Below are 22,194 nucleotides of genomic sequence, written 5' to 3' on the forward strand. Positions count from 1 at the left end.
TCAAAACTGCCAAACAATTAAATTACTCAATTCCCAGATCTCTATCTTCCTTTTAAGTTGACATCCTCTCAGCTAACAAGCTTCAGCCCAAACAAGGGACACCAGGAAAAATTTAGTGAAGGATGCACAAGAGAAAGTAAATAGCAGAAAGGAACAGAGGCAACTTAACGTCGGTTGGTATTGGTTGAGTTAACTGGCTGTTCCCTTTTGTTTGGGCTCTCGCTGGGCTGACCGATGCTGGGTGGGAGAGCCGGCCAGCGCCTCACCTGGCGCTGTGAACCCTGTGGCTGCTCCACGCTCAGGGGAGGCGCCTTCCTTTCACTTTCTCAGGCCGCAAACCTGACACCTGGGGCCAGAACTACACTTCCCACCACGCAGCGAGGCAGGAGGAAGAAGGGGCTCTGAGGGCTGAAAAGGAAAGCCAGGAGACATAGAAAGCATTACCGGCTTGCTGGCAGAGGTGAGAGAGCAAGACCCGTGAGCAACAGGTGGACCAGGAAGGCCCCGGATGGGGGATGGAGGGGCGTCGTCCGGGTGGACACTGCTTGTTTCTCCTGGCAGGGCTGAGTTAAAGGGGACTTCTTTCGTGGAATTCTATAGGGGAGGGGCAATGTGTGCAGGGAAGACAGGGAAATAAGGTTACGGGGATAAGACACCGGAAGTGGAATGGCTGTCTTTATGAAAAGTCAGAGAGGAAAAAAAGTTTTGATTGTGTCTCTCATCTGCTGGGTCATTTAGCCAAAGGTGATTCCAGAAGTATCCAAAAGAGGTATGGAATCCTTCCTCATCCTTTTTTTGATTTAGAGACAGAATCTCACTTTTTCACCCTCAGTAGAGTGCGGTGGTGTCACAGCTCACAGCATCCTCCAACTCCTGGGCTTAGGCGATTCTCTTGCCTCAGCCTCCCGACTGGCTGGGACTACAGGCGCCCGCCACAATGCCCGGCTATTTTTTATTGCAGTTTGGCCGGGGCTGGGTTTGAATCTTCCACCCTCTGTATGTGGGGCCGGTGCCCTACCCACTGAGCCACAGGCGCCACCCCCTTCCTTATCCCTTTAAAGCCCTGGGTTTTTAATTTTTTTTTTTTCTGCCTCTAAACCCCTGGGTTTTCACTTGCAGATTGGATATTTGTGTGCATTTTACTTTGTGTGATGATGCAGATGTGCCCTTTTCCATGACTTTAGAAAGAAACAAAGGGGAATGAAGAAGGCCATCATAGCACAGGAGCAATTTGAGGCATGTCACATTTAATTGTCAAATGGATAAGGTTTCAGTTATAATACTTACAGGAGCTATTTGATGAGGAGACCTGAACAATACTATGTGAAGAACACGATATTGTGCCTGGGAACATTCGTCTTGCTGCTCCCACATATCTGACTGGCTGTCATGTGGAATCGGAATTTGACATGTGCTGGTAGAGTGAGGATGGCACTCAGACAGATGCGAACCCCACGGGGGCAGGTGTCAACCCCACAGAAGTGAGAGCTTCTCAGTACAAAGTGGCATTATTTCAGGAAGTAGTGAGTTCCTTGTGATCAACGATATTTAAGCATCAGTAGATATGTAAGCAGGGCTGCTAATGATGGGAATAAAGTTTCAGGTGAGGGATTGTGTTATTGTTTTCCAAACGTTGTTTGTCATCAGGATCACCCGGGGGGTGGGGGGAAAGAGAGAGAGAGAGGAGATTTTGTTTTGTTTTTAATCTTTGTAATTAAAAAAAATTTTTTTTGTTTTTTTGAAACAATGCATCTGAGGTGGGCTTCGTGAATGTATATTTTTTGTTTAGCTTTTTTTTTAGGATTTATTTATTTATTTATTTATTTTTTAATTGCAGTTTGGCCGGGGCTGGGTTTGAACCCACCACCCTCGGCATATGGGGCTGGCACCCTACTCACTGAGCCACAGGCGCCATCCCTGGATTTATTTATTTATTTTTGAGACAGAGTCGCACTCTGGCGACCTGACTATAGTGCCACGGCATTATAATTCACAGCAACCTCAAGTTCTTGGGCTCAAGTGATCCTCTTGCCTCTGTTTTTCTATATTTATTTATTTATTTATTTATTTTTTAGGAGAGATGGGTCTCACTCTGGCTCAGGCTGGTCTTAAACTCCTGAGCTCAAGCAATCCACCTGCTTTGGCCTCCCAGAGTGCTGGGATTACAGGCATGAGCCACCATGACCGGCCAGCCACAAATGTCTAGTTTTAATGATCTCTCCAGAAAATTGATAATCCATTAGTTTGGGAAACATTGTCATAAGAAACATTAAAGTTATTTCCAACCTGTAGCAAAATATGCCATAACTCTCTTTTTTTATGTGTGAGTGGGGGGGGGGTCTCACTATGTTGCCCTAGCTCGTGTTGACTTCCTAGGCTCCAGCAATCCTCCTCCTTTGGCCTCCCACTGTAGCCAGCTCTCATAACATTTTAATTTTTTTCTTTATTTAATTTGAATTTTTTTCTTTTCTTTTTCTTTCTTTCCTTTTTATTTTATTTATTTTTTAAAGACAGGATCTCACTCTGTGCCCTGGTGCCCTCACAGCAACCTCAAACTCTTAGGCTTGCACAATCCTCGTGCCTCTGCCTCCTGAGAAGCTGTTCAGACTGGTCTTCAACCCTTTTTGTTTTTTTGAGACAGAGTCTCAATTTTGTCGCCCTCAACAGAATGCTGTGGCATCACAGCTCACAGCAACCTCAAACTCTTGGGTTCAAGTATTCTCCTGTCTCAGCCTCCCAAGTAGGGACTCAGGCACCTGCCACAATACCTGGCTTTTTTTTTTTTTTTTTTTTGTAGAGACAGAGTCTCACTGTACCGCCCTCGGGTAGAGTGTCGTGGCGTCACACAGCTCACAGCAACCTCTAACTCTTGGGCTTACGCGATTCTCTTACCTCAGCCTCCTGAGCAGCTGGGACTACAGGCGCCCACCACAACACCCGGCTATTTTTTTTTGTTGTTGCAGTTTGGCCAGGGCTGGGTTTGAACCCGCCACCCTCGGCATATGGGGCTGGCGCCCTACTCACTGAACCACAGGCGCCACCCAATACCTGGCTACTTTTAGAGACAGGGTCTTGCTCTGGCTCTGGCAAGTCTCAAACCTGCTCAGGCAATCCACCCACCTTGGCCTCCCAGAGTGCTAGGATTACAAGCGTGAGCCACTGTACTCAGCCTATAGTTTTAATTTTGACTCTTCTCAAAATCCTAATTTCCTGTCCAGGAACAAATTAGATGCCAACCAGAATAAAAATGCCACATCAGGCGGCACCTGTGGCTCAGTGGGTAAGGCACTGGCCCCATATACCAAGGGTGGCAGGTTCGAACCCCACCCCGGTCAGCTAAAACAGCAATGAGAATTGCAACAAAAAATAGCTGGGCGTTGTGGCAGGCACCTGTAGTCCCCGCTACTCAGGAGGCTGAGGCAAGAGAATTGCTGAAGCCCAAGAGTTGGAGGTTGCTGTGAGCTGTGTGATGCCACGGCACTCTTCTGAGGGCAGCAAAATGAGACTCTGACTAAAAAAAAAATGCCACATCGGGCAGCACCTGTGGCTCAGCAGGTAGGGCGCCGGTCCCATATGCCGGAGGTGGCGGGTTCAAACCCAGCCCCGGACAAAAAAAAAACCACAAAAAAAAAAAAAAATGCCACATCACTCCCAAACAACTTACCAGTCAAATCTTACTGGTCCTTATTGCTGTTGCCTAGGCAGTAAGTCTCCTAGGTGTTAGCAGTCTCCCCCCAACATGAACAGGCAGGTCCTCCAATGGCAGCTGAGTCACTGTGGGGGGCATCTCCTCCGCCACCCTCCTGCACTCTGGGCACTCCGCTGGAGCATGGGGCACCTCATCTCAAGGACTAGGGTGTCATTAGTGCTTTTATCCGATGGCGTTGACTGTCTACTGGGCCCACCAGAGAATAGCAATAAAACCTCTTCAATCTGTAGGTCCCTCTAAAGTAATACGAACACACACCCAGTTGCCCTGTGGGGACAACTCTCCTGTGCCTGACCAGTCAATAGCATCTTCTCCTAGGAGGGTGTTAGTGCTGTGTCTTGTCTTCTGTGGGCCCCCAGTGCCTGGTGGCTGGTAGGTTTTCACTCAAGAGAAGCTGAATTCCTTCGTCTCTTTCTAGGTCTTTTCTAGGAGGGAAGAGCCATGCAGTTCTCCAGCTCAGCCAGGGCAGCTGATGAGAACTTCGACTATTTGTTCAAGATTATCCTCATTGGGGATTCCAACGTGGGGAAGACGTGTGTGGTACAGCATTTCAAGTCTGGGGTCTACACCGAGACACAGCAGAATACAATTGGGGTGGACTTCACTGTGCGCTCCCTTGAGATTGACGGCAAGAAAGTGAAGGTCAGAGGGGCATTGGGGCTGGTTCCATCTCTTTCAGCCAGAGTTTCCAGTGCCAGAACATGTGTCTGAGTGATAAAAGATACATGGAAGGAATCATGAAAGAGCCAGAAGAAAACATGGGGATATTTATTTTTGTCATCATGGAATGGGGAAATCCACCTCTTAAGTAAGATATAACATAATCCCAAAAGCCATAATGGGAAATATTGCTAAATCTTACAGGTCAAATTTATTTATACATTTCTATGTAACCATATAAGGGTCAAATTTTCTATATATTCAAAAGATACCGGGTGGTGCTTGTGGATCAAAGGAGTAAGGCGCCAGTCCCATATGCCAGAGGTGGTTGGTTCAAACACAGCCCTGGCCAAAAACTGCAAAAAAAAAAAAAAAAAGATACCATAAACAGGCTTGACATCTGTAGCTCAGCAACTAGGGTGCCAGCCACATACACTGGAGCTGGCAGATTCAAACCCAGCCTGGGCCTGCCAAACAACAATGACAACTACAAAAAAAAAAAAAAAAAAGCCAGGCGTTGTGGTGGGTGCCTGTAGTCCCAGCTACTTGGGAGACTGAAACAAGAGAATCACTTAACCCCAAGAGTTTGAGGTTGCTATGAGCTGTGACGCTATGGCACTATACTGAGGGAGACACAGTGAGACTCTGTCTCAAAAAAAAGATACCATAAACAAAGTCAAAATAGGCCAGGCATGGTGGCTCATGCCTGTAATCTCAGCACTTGGGAGGCCGAGGCAGGTAGATTGCCTGAGCTCACAGGTTTGACACCAGCCTGAGCTACAGTGAGATCTGGTTTCTAAAAAATAGCCCAGCATTGTGACGGACACCTGTAGTTCCAGCTACTTTGGAGGCTGAGGCAAGAGAATTGCTTAAGCCCAGGATTTTGAGGTTTCTGTGAGCTATGATGCCACAATACTCTACCAAGGGTGACAAAGTGAGACAAAGAAAGAAAGAAAGGGGGGGGAGGGAGGAAAGGAAGGAAGGAAGGAAATGTGTGTTTATGTAGGGATGTGTATTGATGTGAGTACAGATAAAATGACATGAAGTCTAGGATTTTCTTTAAGATAATATCTCAAAGAAATCAGCAGAAAGAACTAGATGAAGCAAGTAGCAAACATCTCACTAATGATTAAATCTGAGTGTATGAAGGTTCTTTTTTTTTTTTTGCAGTTTTTCATCAGGGCTGGGTTTGAATCCACCACCTCCGTATCTGGGGCCGGCACCCTACTCACTGAGCCACAGGCACCGCCCTAAAGGTTCATTTTTCTTTTTTTTTTTTGTAGAGACAGAGTCTCACTGTACCACCCTTGGGTAGAGTGCCATGACATCACACGGCTCACAGCAACCTCTAACTCTTGGGCTTACAAGATTCTCTTGCCTCAGCCTCCCAAGCAGCTGGGACTACAGGCGCCCGCCACAACACCCAGCTATTTTTTTGTTGCAGTTTGGCCGGGGCTGGGTTTGAACCTGCCACCCTTGGCATATGGGGCCGGCGCCCTACTCACTGAGCCACAGGCGCCACCCTTATTTTTCTATTCTCTCTACTTTTGTGTATGTTTACAAATTTGCTTTAAAAAATAAATTCTATGGGTGGCGCCTGTGGCTCAGTGAGCAGGGCACTGGTCCCATATACCAAGGGTGGCGGGTTTGAACCCAGCCCCAGCCAAACTGCAACAAAAAATAGCCAGGCGTTGTGTTGGGTGCCTATATTCCCAGCTACTTGGGAGGTAGGTTGTTGTGGGTGCTTGTAGTCTCAGTTACTTGGGAGGCTGAGGCAAGAGAATCACCTAAGCCCAAGTGCTGGTGGAGGTTGCTGTGAGCTGTGACGCCACGGCACTCTACCAAGAGTGACAGAGTGAGGCTCCATCTCTAAAAATAATGATGATAATAATAATAAAATAAATAATAAATAAATTTTATATAAATAGTATGAGAGAAGGAAGAAGTTGGTCCCCTCAATGCTGAAGGGTATATAAATGGATGCTATGCTTGGGATAGTTATTTGGAAGGTGTTATTATGAGGATATTCCTAAACACAAACACCTTGAGTGGCCCTTGAAAATCAAAACACTTTAGCCAATGCTTTAACTTTTGCTGGTTTTCCTATCAATAGGTGAGCTCAAAAGATGAACCCCAAAATCTCACACAAGGGATGATTGAGGTGAACAGTCGAAAAAACACAGACCCCAGGATAAAAAAGGTCCACCTCTCCAAGAGAAGGTCTTCTTCAGTGGTGGTTCCCAAACCAGAAAGCATGCCCAGCTCACCCTGGGAGAAACTGAAAGAATCCATTCACAGGCCCCGTCCACATCTCCTGAGTCTGAATATCTAGGAATCAGACCCCAGAAAGTTCCCATCACATGGGAACTCCCGATGTGGCTCTCTTTCCTGTCCTCCAGATGCAGGTGTGGGACACAGCTGGCCAGGAGCGCTTCCGCACCATCACCCAAAGCTACTACCGCAGTGCACATGCGGCCATCATCGCCTACGACCTCACCCGGCTGTCCACGTTTGAGTCTGTCCCTCATTGGATTCACGAGATAGAAAAATATGGAGCAGCTAACTTGGTCATTATGCTGATTGGTAAGGCATTCTCAAAGTGTTTAATTGTACCCCTCCCTGTTGACACTTTCCATGGCAGCAGAACACAGAAAAGTGCAAGCAGTGGGCTCTGTGCAGTGGCTCACGCTTATAATCCTAGCTCTCTGGGAGGCTGAGGTGGGAGGTTTCCTTGAGTTCAGGAGTGTGAGACCAGACTGAGCAAAAATGAGACCCTGTCTCTACTAACATTAGAAAAATTAGCTGGGTGTTGTGGCAGGCACCATTATAGTCCCAGCTACTCAGGAGGCTGAGATGCAGGAGGATTACTTGAGTCCAAGAGTTTGAGGTTGCTGTGAGATATAACACCATGGCACTCTAGCCTGGGCAACAGAGTCTGTCTCAAAAAAAAGAAAAGAAAAGTCAGTGGCTCCCAATCCCTGGAAAGCCACTCGTACAAACATGACTGGTTCCATCGTTGAATGACCACATTAAGTGTAAAGAGCCTAAGCAGGGGCGGCACCTGTGGCTCAAAAGAGTAGGGCACAGGCCCCACATGCTGCAGGTGGTGGGTTCAAACCCAGCCCCAGCCAAAAACTGCAAAAAAAAAAAAAAGAGCCTAAGCAAATATTAACAACAAACTAACATCAAAATTAACAGAGATTTCAACCGCACCAAGTAAATAAACAGCTTGAAACACGAGTGTTCCTATTGTACATTTAGAAAGGCATAATATTTCTGTCACTTCTCAGTAATTTTAGTTTTACAAACAGGGCTAGCTTTCCTGCCTCATAAATACATTACTGTTTTTTTTTGTTGTTTTTTTGTAGAGACAGAGTTTTCACTTTATTGCCCTTGGTAGAGTGCCGTGGCGTCACACAGCTCATAGCAACCTCCAACTCCTGGGCTTAGGTGAGCAGCTGGGACTACAGATGCCCGCCACAAAGCCTAGCTTTTTTTGTTGTTGTTGTTGCAGTTTGGCCGGGGCTGGGTTTGAACCCGCCACCCTCGGTATATGGGGCCGGCGCCCTGCTCACTGAGCCACAGGCGCCGCCCTGTTTTGAAACAGAGTTTCACTATGTCACCCTTGGTAGAATGACATGACCACATCACAGCTCACAGCAACCTCAAACTTTTGGGCTTAAGTGATTCTCTTGCCTCAGCCTCCCGAGTAGCTAGGACTATAGGCCCCCAATGCAACGCTCAGCTATTTTTATTTTTATTTTTTATTTTTTGTAGTTTTGGGCCAGTGCTGGGTTTGAACCTGGCACCTCTGGCATATGGAGCCAGCACCCTACTCCTTTGAGCCACAGGCGCAACCCAACACCCAGCTATTTTTAGGTTGTAGTTGTTGTTTGGCAGACGTGGGCTGGGTTCAAACCCACCCGCTCCAATGTTATGTGTCTGGCGCCCTAGCCACTGAGCTATAAGCACCGAGCCATAAATACACTACTGTTTACCAAGCAGCTGCTTGATTTTGACAAGTTGGTTAAGGCTCTTGCTACTCCAAGTCTGGCAACATTTCATCACTTTGGAGTATGTTAAAAGTACAAGTAAAAGGCCCTATCCCAGACCTGCTGAATCAGATTCTTCTAACAGGACCATAGAGCAATTCACATGCAAGTAAAAGTCTGTATATCACAGGTCTGGACAGCTTCCCTGGGACTGAGAAATAGCTGAACAATGCCATGTCTCACAGATAATCTAGGAATTGACAAGGATATCTTAGCTCTGCAGTGAGTTACCCTCTGAGCCTTGGTTTTCTCATCTGTAAGATGGGACTGATACTTTCTCATCTGTAAGATCTATAGGTTGTTGTAAAGATTTAATGAGATAATGTATATAAAGTGCTTAGAGGCACCTAGCAACAGGAAGTGCTTAATAAAGAGGAAGATTTGTTTCTAGAGGGTCTTGTTTGTTTGAAGAAACTGACTCATCTAGGTTCTTCAAATAATAGGGGACATGTGGCAAAAGTGCAAGTCCATGGGACCTAGAACAAGCAAAACCACCAAGTCCTGACCAGAGCGGAACTGCAGCAGAGGCCAGGCCCGCCTAAAGCAAGGGCTTAAGGGTTCTGATCTGGCTCTTGGCCAGGCTTTGGGCCCACCCTCCCTGTGGCTCTGTAAACCAGCTTCCTTGTCCCTCACCATGCATGTTTCCCTAACTCAACTGTTGCTTGTGCATGGGATAATTTGGGCCTGTCACACACTCTCACACCTGAATGGTCTCGAGTAGATTCTCTCCAAGCATCATCCCTCGCCTGTTCCTGATGCAAAGCCCCTCATTCTCTCAGTATCCATCAGCTCACATTCCTCAAGGAGGGAATCCAATGGCCCCTTCCTTCTTTGCTTGGAAGAACATGGCCCAGACTGCTGGCCAGACTAAAAATGGGCTGCCCTGTAATGAGCCCACCCTGGGCCAAGAGCTGGACCCCAAGAGAGGAGACAGCCACAGGATGCAAAGCCCAGCTGCAGATTGCCTGTTCCCCTAGCAGAGGTCATTGGCACATCTAGCAGATTTACTTATACTATTGTGATTCCACAAAGGATGTGTTCTTTTAGAACCATTCTTTTCCTTTAGTTTTTGCTGTTTTAATGTCTATTCTGCCCCTATCTTAGGCACAGACTTGAAGAGAATGGTTCTTCATAACTCATTCTGCTTCTCCTAACTTAATAATCAAAAGTCATTTCTGGGGCAGTACCTATGGTAAAATGAAAAAAAAAAAAAAAGTAATTTCTGCTTGGCTCAGCGCCTGTAGCTCAGGTGGCTAGGGCTCCAGCCACAAACACTGGAGCTGGCAGGTTCAAATCCAGCCCAGGCCAAAAAACAGCTTGGTGTTGTGGCGAGCGCCTATATTCCGAGCTACTTGGGAGGCTGAGGAGTCTGAGGTTGCTAAGAGCTGTGATGCCATGACACTTTACCCAGGGCGACAGCTTGAGACTCTGTCTAAAAAAAAAAAAAGTCATTTCTGCTGCATGAGATCAAAAGCCACAGTCTTCTGCCAAAATAAATGCCCCTCAAATTTGGTTTCCTCCTTTTCTCAGAGGGGCTGTATCTTCTCCCACCATAAGAAACCTGGAAGAAGGGGGATTCCGTAGAGACGGGTTGTCCACAGGGAGGGCACCCTCATCTCTCCCAGGAGGGATGAGATCCCTCCGCTCTTTTTCTCATCCAAAGGCCACCTTTGGGGCCAGTAACTTCTGTGATTTGACTTCTGATACAAAGGATGCTTCTTCTAGTGGCAGAGTTCAGAGTTCTAAAAATTAAAACTACATCTGAAAAGAATCCCTATTTCATCTGGGTGCCTGTAGTCCCAGCTACTAGGGAGATTGAGGCAAAAGAATCGCTTGAACCCAAGAGTTTGAGGTTGCTGTGAGCTATGATGCCACAGCACTCTACTAAGGTGACAAAGTGAGACTGTCTCAATTAAAAAAAAAGAAAAAACATGAGTCCCTATTTCCTTGTCAACACTTTTGCAAGGCACTGAGAAAAAGCTCACTGGGGTTGCTAGCACCCTTATTCCCAGCTACTGCTCTCTGTCTAGCAGGGCGCCCTGCAATGTGCCAGGGTAGCATGGGGCTGAGGAGGTACTAGTATCAGGCAACACCCACTGAACGCTTGGTATGTTCCACTCTATTCTAAGTATTCTCCTGGGTTATTTCATTTAGTCCTCACCACAATCCTAACAGATAGAGGCCACTGTCTCCATTTCCCAGATGAGGAAACTGAGGCATCTGAAGGTTAAGTATCCAGCCAAGTAACTTGGCCCCGTTACTTACAGACAGATGAGGCTAGATCTGAGCCATGTTGCCTGGTCCCAGAGTCTATGGTGAGTTCTGCTCCTTTCCAATATTTTCCCGTAGCTGGTGAGGCTCAGACAGGCAGCCGGGGCCTGCTGAAGCTCTGATTGAGGCCGTGTCTCTGTCTATGCGCCTGGACTTTGGAGTCAGATTTGGGTTCAAATCTCTCTCTGTCCTTCCTTTCTGAACCTGGGCTCCTTACATACCCTCTAAATTTCTGCTTCCTCAACTGTTAAACTGGTATTCTAGTGCCCGTTTAAAGGTATCATTGAGGGCGGCGCCTGTGGCTCAAGGAGTAGGGCACCGGTCCCATATGCCGGAGGTGGCGGGTTCAAACCTAGCCCCGGCCAAAAACCACACACAAAAAAATAATAATAAAGGTATCATTGAGTTGAAAAGAGATAACGTACATAAACCACGCACAGTGCTAAGAACTTGATAAAAGGAAACTGTTATTTCCTGGTAGAGCAAAGATGAGAGGGGCTCTGCTGTAACATACAGCGGGTGCTGCATGGGCAGGCAGGGCCACTGGCAACCTCCAGTGGAGGAAAGGAGCAGAATAGGTCACTGAGGGAAAAAAGCAGCTCTATGACACATGAGGTTTCCCCAGGAGTGGGGGCTGGGTCTGCCCTTCTGTTAGATTCCTGCCCATCCTCTGGGAACACTGTGGGAGGGAGGCAGCCCTTCCTCAGGCCTCTAGGCCATGGGGAGCTCCCTCTGAACTGTCTTCCCAGGCAGCAGCACCTTCTCCCCAGCCCAGCCCCAACCCCATCCTCCTCCTTCAGTTACTAATTACTCTGGGGGAGCTGACACTAATGAATGCCAGCACCCTGCAGGGCTTCCAGGAATCTCACAGTGTCCCCTGGTATTTACACCCTGCCCCACTTCTTGATTGGTTCTGGAAATGCCCTAAAGGTAATCTGAGTGCTGAGGCCCTTCTGTTTCCCATCGGTGGCTCCTCACCTGAACCCAGAAAAGTTAACAGTGCTGTTGCCTCATGAAGCGTCCCTGCTTCTCTTGTGTTTTCCCCATTCTGACTCCGTATTTCTTTGTATAAGTGTCTCTTTCTGTCTCAAAAGTTTAACCTGTCCCTGCAGCCACTTCAGCACCACACGAGTTGACGTGTGCCGCTCTTCCTCCTCCAGCTGCTCTCGGGAGGCCCAGCTACTTTGAGTCCCTGTTTAAAATCCTCCCTGATGCCAGAGTGGGGTGGCTTCTGCCTGCAGTCCTAGCTACTCCAGAGGCTGTGGTGTGGCCCGGAGTTTAAGATCCCATCTCTGATATAATACCAGAAATTAAAAAATAATTTTTCCCCATTGTCCTCAAGAAAACGCACAACTTCCTAAACACAGCTGATAAAGCACTTAGTGACCAAGCCCTGCTTTCTTCCTGGGGGTGGCTGCTGGCTTCCTACCTTTCTCTCACTCCCCTCTGCTCTGCCCTGATCCCTGAGCTCCGTTATACCACACACCCCCCCCAGAGGAAGGGCTTGAGGAGCCACCTTCTTTTGGCTGGTTATGCTGGATGTTCTGTCTCATAACTCTCTTTAGCATCTGATACTCATGCTGTAGGATCTCAGCCAAACCTTTCACTTAAACTCCCACTCAGGTCTGCCACAGTCTCTCAGCCAGAACCCTTAGGGGAGCCAGATATTTCTGAGTTCAGGGTTTGTCAGAGTTTAGAGACATGCATTTCCATGCTCTGCAATGCCCTCAGCAGGGTCCAGACCAGTACCAAATACATTAGCAGTTATGCAATCATGTATATGGACAGTCATATAAAGTGGATTTTACAAATGGCTACTTTGGGTCAGATTTTGTGAAATGATTGCCACAGAACTTAGGAATCTGGGGGTTTTGAGATTTGGGGATTGCTGATAGGGACTCTTCCCCTGTCCTACTGACAACTCATGCCATTCCCTTTGTCCTTAGTATATATCATTCCATGGTCTTTCTTCGACTGGTAAATTCTTGTATAGCTGGTTAATAATCTGTGTCTCTCTTGCCTCCTTAACAAGATGATGAAACCCTTCCTTGGGGCGGGGCGGCCTGTGGGCACCCAACACCATACACTTAGTGGGGTAGCCCTTTGTTTTTCCTCCCTCCAGGCCCTGGGCTCAGCTGCTGCAGGGTGGGACCCAGCAGTCAGGCCTGTGGATCTGCTGGGGGGAGGGTGTGTGTGTCAAAACTCCAGAGAGAGGTGCAGGGGGCAGACCAGAATCTCATCTCGTCCAGTCCTCCACAAGGGGCTGTCATACCCTTCTGCTGGAACCAGAGGTTGGCCCTGAGCTTCACCCTCCCTAGCTACAAACTGGCCTGTAGTTCTCTGGAAGGCAGGCACCAGCCCTACGAATGGTTTGCTGTGGCTGTTGTAACCCAGCACCACAAGCTGGGAGGCTGGCCATGGCACTCTACCCAGGGAGACAGCTTAAGACTCTGTCTCAAAAAAAAAAAAAAAAAGAATGTGGTGCCTGTGGCTCAGTGAGTAGGGCGCCGGCCTCATATACCGAGGGTGGTGGGTTTGAACCTGCCCCAGCCAAACTGCAACAAAAAAATAGCTGGTCATTGTGGCGGGCACCTGTAGTCCCAGCTACTTGGGAAGCTGAGGCAAGAGAATTGCCTAAGCCTAAGAGCTGGAGGTTGCTGTGAGCTATGATGCCACGACACTGTACTGAGGGCAACAAAGTGAAACTCTGTCTCTAAAAAAAAAAAAGAAAAGATGTCAGTGGCAATTGCAACAACAAAAATTAATAAATAGGACTTAATTAAGTTGAAAAGCTTCTGCACAGCTAAGGATGCAACAAGTAAAGCAAAAGACAACCTTCAGAATGGGAAAAGATATTTGCAGGGTATCCATGTGACAAAGGGTTTATAACTAGAATCTATAGAGAGCTTAAATTAATCAACAAAAAAAGCCCAACAGGGTGGCGCCTGTGGCTCAAGGAGTAGGGCGCCCAGTCCCATATGCCGGAGGTGGTGGGTTCAAACCCAGCCCCGGCCAAAAACCACAAAAAAAAAAAAGCCCCAACAATCCCATGTATCACTGGGCAAGAGACATGAACAGAACCTCCTCTGATGAAGAAAGACAAGATGAATGAGTAACAAACATCTGAAAAAATGCTCAGTGTCCCTGATTGTCAGGGAAATGCAAATCAGAACCACCCTGATATATCCACCCTGAGATATCACCTAACTCCAGTGAGAATGGCCCACCTCACAAAGTCTCAAAGCTGCAGATACTGGCGTGGATGTGAAAGAAGGGAACACTTTTACACTGCTGATGGGACTGCAAACTCATACAGCCTCATTGGAAAGAAGTATGAAGAATCTTCAAAAAACTCAAATTAGAACTCCCATTTGATCCTGCAATCCCATTACTAGGAATCTACCCATAAGGAAAAAAAATCCTTTTATCATAAGGACATTTGCACTAGACTCTTTATCACAGCTCAATTTACAATTGCCAGAATGTGGAAACAGCCTAAATGTCCACCAACCCAGGAATGGATTAACAAGCTGTGGTATATGTATACCATGGAATACTATTCAGCCACTAAAAAAGAGGAGACTTGGGTGGTGCCTGTGGCTCAAAGGGGTAGGGCACCGGCCCCATATGCTGGAGGTGGTGGGTTCAAACCCAGCCCTGGCCAAAAAAATCATGCAAAAGGGCAGCGCCTGTGGCTCAGTGAGTAGGGCACCGGCCCCATATACCGAGGGTGGCGGGTTCAAACCCGGCCCCGGCCAAACTGCAACCAAAAAAAAATAGCCGGGTGTTGTGGCGGGCACCTGTAGTCCCAGCTACTCGGGAGGCCGAGGCAAGAGAATCGCTTAAGCCCAGGAGTTGGAGGTTGCTGTGACCTGTGTGAGGCCACAGCACTCTACCGAGGGCCATAAAGTGAGACTCTGTCTCTACAAAAAAAAAAAAAAAGAGGAGAGTTTACATTTTTTTTTTTTTTTTCTGAGACAGAGCTTCAAGCTGTCGCCCTGGGTAGAGTGCTGTGGCATCACAGCTCACAGCAACCTCCAACTCCTGGGCTCAAGCGATTCTCCTGCCTCCACTTCCCAAGTAGCTGGAACTACAGGCACCCGCCACAACGCCTAGCTAGTTTTTGGTTGCAGCCGTCATTGTTGTTTGGTGGGCCTGGGCTGGATTTGTACCCGCCAGCTCAGGTGTATGTGGCTGGTGCCTTAGCCACTTAAGCCACAGGTGCCGAGCCAATGTACTCAATTCTAACATGAAGCCAGTAGAGCATCTAATATACACCCACATGAGATAAAAACTCAAATCAATTCGAGGTGGGAGGGCAGGGCAATGAGGGAGCAGAGAGAGGGGAGGAGAGAATGGGTACACGGTGGGGTGTATGGCACACCTCCTGGGGGCAGGACACAATTATAAGAGGGACTTTACCAGGTGGTACCTGTGGCTCAAAGGGGTAGGGCGCCGGCCCCACATGCAGGTTCAAATTTAGCCCCAGCCAAAAACTGCAAAGAAAAAAAAAAAGAGGGACTTTACCTAACAAATGTAATCATTGTAACCTAATTCTTTATACCTTCAATTAATCTGAAACAATCAAAAAAGAAGAAGAAGAAGAGCAAGCTGGGCATGGTGGCTCACACCTGTAAGTCTAGCCTTCTGGGAGGCCAAGGCAGGACGACTGCTTGTGGGCAGGAGTTCAGAAACAGCCTGAGCAAGAACTGGTCTATTTTCTACAAAAACTAGAAAAATTAGCCAGGTGTGGTGGTGCACCCCTATAGTCCCAGCTACTTAGGAGCCTGAGGCAGGAGCAAGAGGGGAAACTGAGAGAGACACTCCTACACCTTAACAAACTCTGAAGGGAAGAATGATGGTTCCTGCAAAGAATGCCAGGGTTCCGCTGTTCCAGACAATAACACACACACACACACACCTGGCCCATTCCTCAAAGTTCTTAAAGATTTTCCAGAACAGTAAATGAAGAGAGTGGTTCCATTTCCATTCACCACTAGTTTCATTTTCAGGAAATCTCTCCCCTCCCCATTGCTATTTGTGAATGGATGTGTGTATGTCTATCGCTCAACTAAAATACTCTTTTTAAAGTTCGTTTTGAAATAACTAGAAGAGGTTACTCAATGTGGTGTCTGCTTATCTGTTACTTCCAGGGAACAAATCTGATCTCTGGGAAAAGCGGCATGTCCTGTTTGAGGATGCCTGCACACTGGCTGAGAAATATGGCCTCCTAGCTGTTTTGGAGACATCTGCCAAGGAGTCCAGGAACATAGATGAAGTCTTCGTGCTCATGGCCAGGGAGCTGATCGCCCGCAACAGCCTGCACCTGTTGGGCGAGGGCGCCCTGGGCAGCCTCCCCCTGGACTCCAGCCCAGTTCTGATGGCCCAGGGTCCAAGTGAGAAGACCCACTGCTCCTGCTGAACATGCTGGCCCGGCCAGCTGGCTCACCACGGAGGTCAAAGGGCCTCCTGTCTCTAGGGTTGTGCTTCAGACCCAAGTGTGGTCTCACTTCCGTGTCCCAAATCCTTCCAGCCTGGATATGCAGCACCTTCACCTTGGTTCATACCACAAATCATAGTCACTGACTCTGAGGGAAGGGGATGCCATCATTTTCCTTGATTCTAGATGAAACCAAGACTGCAGACGTGGCGTGGGAGGACCACACGTGCTCTTCTCCCCTTGCTCCTCTGTCTCCCCAACACTTTCACTGCTTTCTACTGAATTTTGCTTCCTGTTCGATGGGGGTAGTGATGGAAAGAAGGGAGGAGGAATATCGAGAGCTGGGGAGAATGTTTGGAACATTCTGGAGCAGTTTGAAAAAAGCACAGGTAGGAGGATGAGACAAAAGCCTGCAATGATAAGTCAGCACGTTTTCACTTTGTTCCCAACCTTCACGCCTGAAATCTTCACTTCGGGGAGCAAAGCTTTTGGAAGTGCTATCATAAACATTAGAAGTGCTATCTTGCCAAATGGTCGGGAACCATCTGGTGAAGATGGAATGGGGCTGATTTGGTCACCCTCCTGGGAATATGAGTGATGCCTACAATCTTTTTCTTTTCCTTCCTCCCTTCCTTCTTTCTTTCTTCCTTTCTTTCCTTCTCTCATTCTTTCTTTCCTTCTTGTTGGGGGGTGGGTGGGAGAATAGGCTCTTGCTCTCTCACCCAGGTAGTGTTGTAATCGTAGCTCACTATAAAACCTTGAATCCCTGGGCTCAAGTGATCCTTCTGCCTCAGCCTCTGAGTAGCTGGGACTACAGTCACGTGTCACCACAACTGGCTAATTGGTTAATTTTTCATGGAGTGTCTTGCCTTGGCCTCCCAAAATGCTATGATTACAGGTGTGAGCACCATGCCCAGCCCACAATTTCTTCTAAAACACCAAATTGTCTGCCAGATCAGAAATCATTTCCGAGTTGAAATTAAATTGTCTCATAGATGAATATCAAACCAGTGCTATATTGCCCCACTCTGAGATGTGGCCAGAGGGCAGCTGAGCCTGCTGTGGGCAGAGTAACCTCAGCTCTCAGAATTGAAAACATAAGAAGAGGTCAGAAGGCATCCCCATCCCTGGGACTGCATTAGGGGTCTTCAGGGCAGGTGGCAGGTAATGGACAAGGGAGCCCCTTTGGACCTTGAGGTCTGAGCCCACAGGGAGCAGTGGACGTCCCCCTGACAGGGATCTGGGAAGATGAAGCCAACTCATTCCTGCAGCTCCTGTTTACTGGGCTGCCGTAAGGGTCAGAAGTTGTGCAAGGGGGCCAGGCATGGTGGCTCACGCCTGTAATCCTAGCACTCTGGGAGGCTGAGGCGGGTGGATTGCCAGAGCTCACAGGTTGGAGACCAGACAGAGCTAGAGCAAAACGTCGTCTGTAAAAATAGCCAGGCATTGTGGCGGGCACCTGTAGTCCCAGCTACTTGGGAGGCTGAGGCAAGAGAATCGTTTAAGCCCAAGAGTTTGAGGTTGCTGTGAGCTGTGATGCCACGGCAGTCTACCGAGGGTGACGAAATGAGACTCTGTCTCAAAAAAAAAAAAAAAAAGTTGTGCAGGGCTCATCAGGAATGAACGATGCCCTGGGTTGCCCACTCCAGTGGAGGAGAAAAGAGGCACCAACTACATTCTGCTGCTCCTCTTCCAACACCCTCAGCCATCCATGTCTTCTTTCCTGCTCCACTCTCAGCTTCCCGGGCTGGCACCAGGATACCACGTGGCCCCAGGTACAGCCACGCTGATTCCAGAGAGAGGAACTGGTTTCTAGGCAGGCGCCCTCCCTTTGCCCTTCCCTCCTCCCCTACCCCCCACCCTATGTCAGTCCTCTCCTCCTCTTGAGTTGTCCTCCTTCTCCTTAAATACATTGCTTTTTTTTGAGACAGAGCCTCAAGCTGTCACCCTGGGTAGAGTGCTGTGGCATCACAGCTCACAGCAACCTCCAACTCCTGGGCTCAAGCGATTCTCCTGCCTCTGCCTCTCAAGTAACCGGGACTACAGGCGCCCACCACAACGCCTGGCTATTTTTTGGTTGCAGCCGTCATTGTCGTTTGGCGAGCCTGGGCTGGATTCGAACCTGCCAGCTCAGGTGTATGTGGCTGGCGCCTTAGCCGCTTGAGCCACAGGCGCCGAGCCGTCCTTAGACATTTCTTGGTCCCCAAGGAGTCCTTAAATTCTGGGAGGAGCCAGAACTTAAATTCTGACCTTCATGACCCATCTGAGGACCAGGGAAAGCTAGAGAGCCACAGCTGGTGTCCCCGCTCTCTCCCTCCGATCGCAGGAAGCACTCTTCATCCTTTCCAGTTTCCATGAAACTCCTGGTCTGGCAACAGAGTCTTCATTCCCTGTTGGTTAGTCTATTCCTGAGGAACAGGCCGACTAGTTTGTCCAGTGTGTGTCCCAATCCCAGGATGTGGGCCAGGACCAGGCACTGGCCAGACGATGGTTCTGCTAGGCTGACCTGTGGGGCCAGTTCTCCCTGGTCATTGGAACAGCCCTCCTAAGAGTAGGCCTCCCTCCTTCCTGCTTTCCTCCACCCCAGGAGGAGATCTGAAGTCAGAGATCAAAGAAAGCTGGAAGTACAAGTCTTCCTTGAGGCATTAGCTATTTTTTTTTTTTTTTTTGGAGACAATCTCACTCTGTTGTCCCAGGTTACAGTGCCATGGTGTCATCAAAGCTCAAGGCAACCTCAAACTCCTGGGCTCAAGCAATCCTCCTGCCTCAGGTGACCTAGTAACTGGGACCACAGGCATCTGGCACCACACGGGGTGAATTTTTCTATTTTCTCAATCCCAGGATGAGCCACTGTGCCCTGCCAGGCACTTACATTTTTCATTTTTTTTGAGACAAGAGTCTCACTATGTCACCCTTGGTAGAGTGTTATGGCGTCATAGCTCACAGCAACCTCAAACTCTTGGGCTTAAGTGATTCTCTTGCCTCAGCCTCCTAAGTAGCTGGGACTACAGGAGGCCGCCACAACGCCCAGCTATTTCTTTTATTGTAGTTGTCATTGTTGTTTTGCAGGCCCTGGCTGCGTTTAAACCTGCCAGCCCCGGTGTGTGTGGTGTGTGTTGTGGCGGCTGAGCTATGGGCTGGCTGCAGAGCCGGTATTTACATTTAAAAAAAATTTTTCTTTTTTTTGTAGAGACAGTCTCCCTTTATCGCCCTCGGTAGAATGCTGTGGCATCACACAGCTCACAGCAACCTCCAACTCCTGGGCCTAGAGGATTCTCCAGCCTCAGCCTCCCGAGTAGTGGGGACTACAGGCACCTGCCACAATGCCCAGCTGTTTTCTTGTTGCAGTTTAGCTGAGGCCCCAACCGGCCACCCTTGGCATGTGGGGCCAGTCTCCTACCCACTGAGCCACAGGCTCTGCCTGGTATTTACATTTTAATGGGAATCAAAGACACAAACCTAAAGAGATAAACTTCTAAGTTTGAGACATCACTCAGACTTCAGTTTGCTGGAAGCTGGCACCTGGGGAGAAGGCAGCCTGTGGGAACCAGAGATCACTGGAGCAGCTATCCCCTAGTGGGGGACACTACCTAGGGGACTGTTTTCCCACCACAGGGACAGAGCTATCTGCATGGTGCAGATTGGGAGGGGACAGTTCCAGGGAAGGGAGGGCTTCTCGCCAGACGCTGGCCACCTGAGCAGCTCCACAGAACAAACAGCAACTCCATCTGATGGCCTCAATTTTGCTGGAGTTTCTGCCCCTTCCCAATAGTATCCTCTTCCTCCTCCTCACTTCATTCACAGAGGAGAAGCTCTGAGACCAGCTACAGAAGAATGGTTTACAGGCTAATACTAGGAACTTATTTTCAGGTTCCATGGGTGCTTCCTCGCTCCACGGAACACTCAGGACAACGAATTTCTGGTGGAAAGGCCAGCTTCCTGGTCTGCCGCCAGTGCAGAGCCTCCCATGCTCAGGTGCCTGCACTTGGCAGTGTGGGGGCAGGTGTCCGGCCCCACCACTCGCATAGGCACCAAGCCAAGGAAGGTGCTGGGAGCTCATGTGACCCACCAGGGCAGGCCTAGCCTGGGGAGAATGGTGACCCCTGGGCATGGGATGCAGCTCTTCTCATAGTGTGTCCCTCAGCAAGCCATACACCTCTTCAGATGCAGTTACTTAATTCAAGTCTTGAGAGGAGCAAGAAGAAGTGAGGCTCAAAATGCTTGGAAAGTACAAAAGTATGACAAAGACAACGAGAAATCATTGTCACCACAAAATTTCAGCAGACATCAGGGAAGGGGCAAGAACTGGACCACAATCTAGACACTTTATTTGGTATTTAAGGCTTTAACCCCCAGGAAGGTGGGCAAAGAGGTGCATTTTCCTGTCACCTATTATTCCCTTCAGAATAAAACCCTTCTCTCTGGGGGTGCCCATAGCTCAGTGGTTTGGGCGCCAGCCACATGCTCTGGGGCTGGTGGCTTTGAACTTGGCCCGGGCCTGCTAAACAAAACAAAAAAATAGCTGGACATTGTGGTAGGAACCAGTAGTCCCAGCTACTAAGGAGGCTGAGGCAAAAGAATCGCTTGAGCCCAAGAGGTTTGAAGATGTCACAGCACCCTACCAAGGGCAACAAAGAGAAACTGTCTCAAGAAAAAAACAAACAAACAAAAAACCTTCTATTCTACATCTTGGCACCTTGGCACAAATACTCTTTGACAACAAAAGGAATTTTTTTTTTGAAGTCTCACTCTGAAGCCCCAAGTAGAGTACCAGGATATCATCATCGATCAAGGGGATCGCTTGAGCCCAAGAGTTTGAGGATGCTGTGAGCTATGATGCCACTGTACTCTACCAAGGACAAAAAAGTGAGCCTGTCTCGATAAATAAATAAATAAAAATGAAGTTGCAGTGACCTATGATGATGTCATGGTACTCTGAACTTATCTTTTTCTTCCAGGTTAATTTCTTCCATCCTCGGAATTACCCGTCTGCTAAAAGTCTGATCGAAAGGCTTGATGAGGTCAGTTCAGGGCGTACCATTCTGGGCAAGACCAGGCCCTGGGGGGATGCTGTGCACAGGCCACTCCATCAGGCCAAAGGCCCCCTCTTCTCTGAGAGGTGCTGGGCTTGATCACTTATTCAAAGTAGAGACTGAAAATCTCTCCATGAAAAAGCACATTTTCCCCCCTTGCAATGAGGTGTACCTTTCTGCCTGTTACTTTGGCACTGTGCAAATATTATTTCACCTACTGGCTTTGGCACCCCAGACTGATGACATCTGTTGGAATCATTTGCATCAGCAGTTGTAAAATGGTGCTTTTCAGATTCTATTATTTTTTCTACATTTCATTAACTGTCACTCTCCTGTAAAGAAGATGTAAACCTCTCTTTTCATTTTCAAAACTGTCGCTTGAGTTAGCTACTATTCTCCACATTTTACAGACAGAAATTAAGGTTAAATGCCCCAGGTAATACTTATTGAACACTAAGGCACCAGACTTTTGGCTGCAGTATTACACAGATTAGGTAACCTGAGATCTTCTTACTATAAATGCCTGAAAACACTGGACAAAATATTTACGAACAGTTATAAATTCATAGTCAAACTCACAAGACAGTAAAGACAATCTGTAGGGCCTAAAAATGAAGAGATAACTAAAAACTAAAAGCACAAGTGCTTCACGCACTGCCTTGGGGTCAGAAGGGGACAATTTGGCATCCAGGAAAATGGAGGCCTTGAGGCTTGCTGCCCACCCAGGTGGGGACAGAGGAAGGCCACCCACCTCTGTTAGGCAGTTCAAACTGAAACCTACACACACCCCCATACACAAAGAACTCTGGATTACTTAACAATACAAGTGAAACTGGGCAGCGCCTGTGGCCCAGTAGGTAGGGCACCGGCCCCAAATACCGAGGGTGGCGGGTTCAAACCCGACCCCGGCCCAACTGCAACAAAAAATAGCCAGGCATTGTGGTGGGTGCCTGTAGTCCCAGCTACTCGGGAGGCTGAGGCAAGAGAATCGCCTAAGCCCAGGAGCTGGAGGTTGCTGTGACCTGAGAC

At 48.3% G+C, this 22,194-nt stretch overlaps 1 protein-coding gene across 2 annotated transcripts; it reads left to right on the plus strand.

Moving 5' to 3' along the window:
• The first annotated feature begins 306 nt into the window (after window positions 1-306).
• Window positions 307-16,595, plus strand: RAB19 (RAB19, member RAS oncogene family). 2 transcript variants are annotated; one of them, XM_053609603.1, is made up of 4 exons: window positions 307-460; window positions 4,128-4,351; window positions 6,769-6,952; window positions 15,846-16,595. In XM_053609603.1, the coding sequence occupies exons 2-4, from the start codon at window positions 4,151-4,153 to the stop codon at window positions 16,112-16,114; spliced, it is 654 nt and encodes a 217-aa protein (XP_053465578.1). In that variant the 5' UTR covers window positions 307-460; window positions 4,128-4,150; the 3' UTR covers window positions 16,115-16,595. The 2 variants fall into 2 exon arrangements, with proteins under 2 accessions (XP_053465578.1, XP_053465579.1); XM_053609604.1 differs by having other exon boundaries at window positions 6,775-6,952.
• Window positions 16,596-22,194: the final 5,599 nt, after the last annotated feature.

Source organism: Nycticebus coucang, chromosome 11 (assembly GCF_027406575.1).
Source record: "Nycticebus coucang isolate mNycCou1 chromosome 11, mNycCou1.pri, whole genome shotgun sequence".
Taxonomy (NCBI): Eukaryota; Metazoa; Chordata; class Mammalia; order Primates; family Lorisidae; genus Nycticebus; species Nycticebus coucang.

Bases quoted from the DNA above. Each gene is read 5' to 3' on its own strand.
- RAB19 (XM_053609603.1), top strand. From the start codon at position 4,151: ATGCAGTTCTCCAGCTCAGCCAGGGCAGCTGATGAGAACTTCGACTAT. The intron at 4,352-6,768 runs GTCAGAGGGGCA...CCTGTCCTCCAG, and splicing joins TTGACGGCAAGAAAGTGAAG to ATGCAGGTGTGGGACACAGC. The intron at 6,953-15,845 runs GTAAGGCATTCT...TGTTACTTCCAG, and splicing joins CTTGGTCATTATGCTGATTG to GGAACAAATCTGATCTCTGG.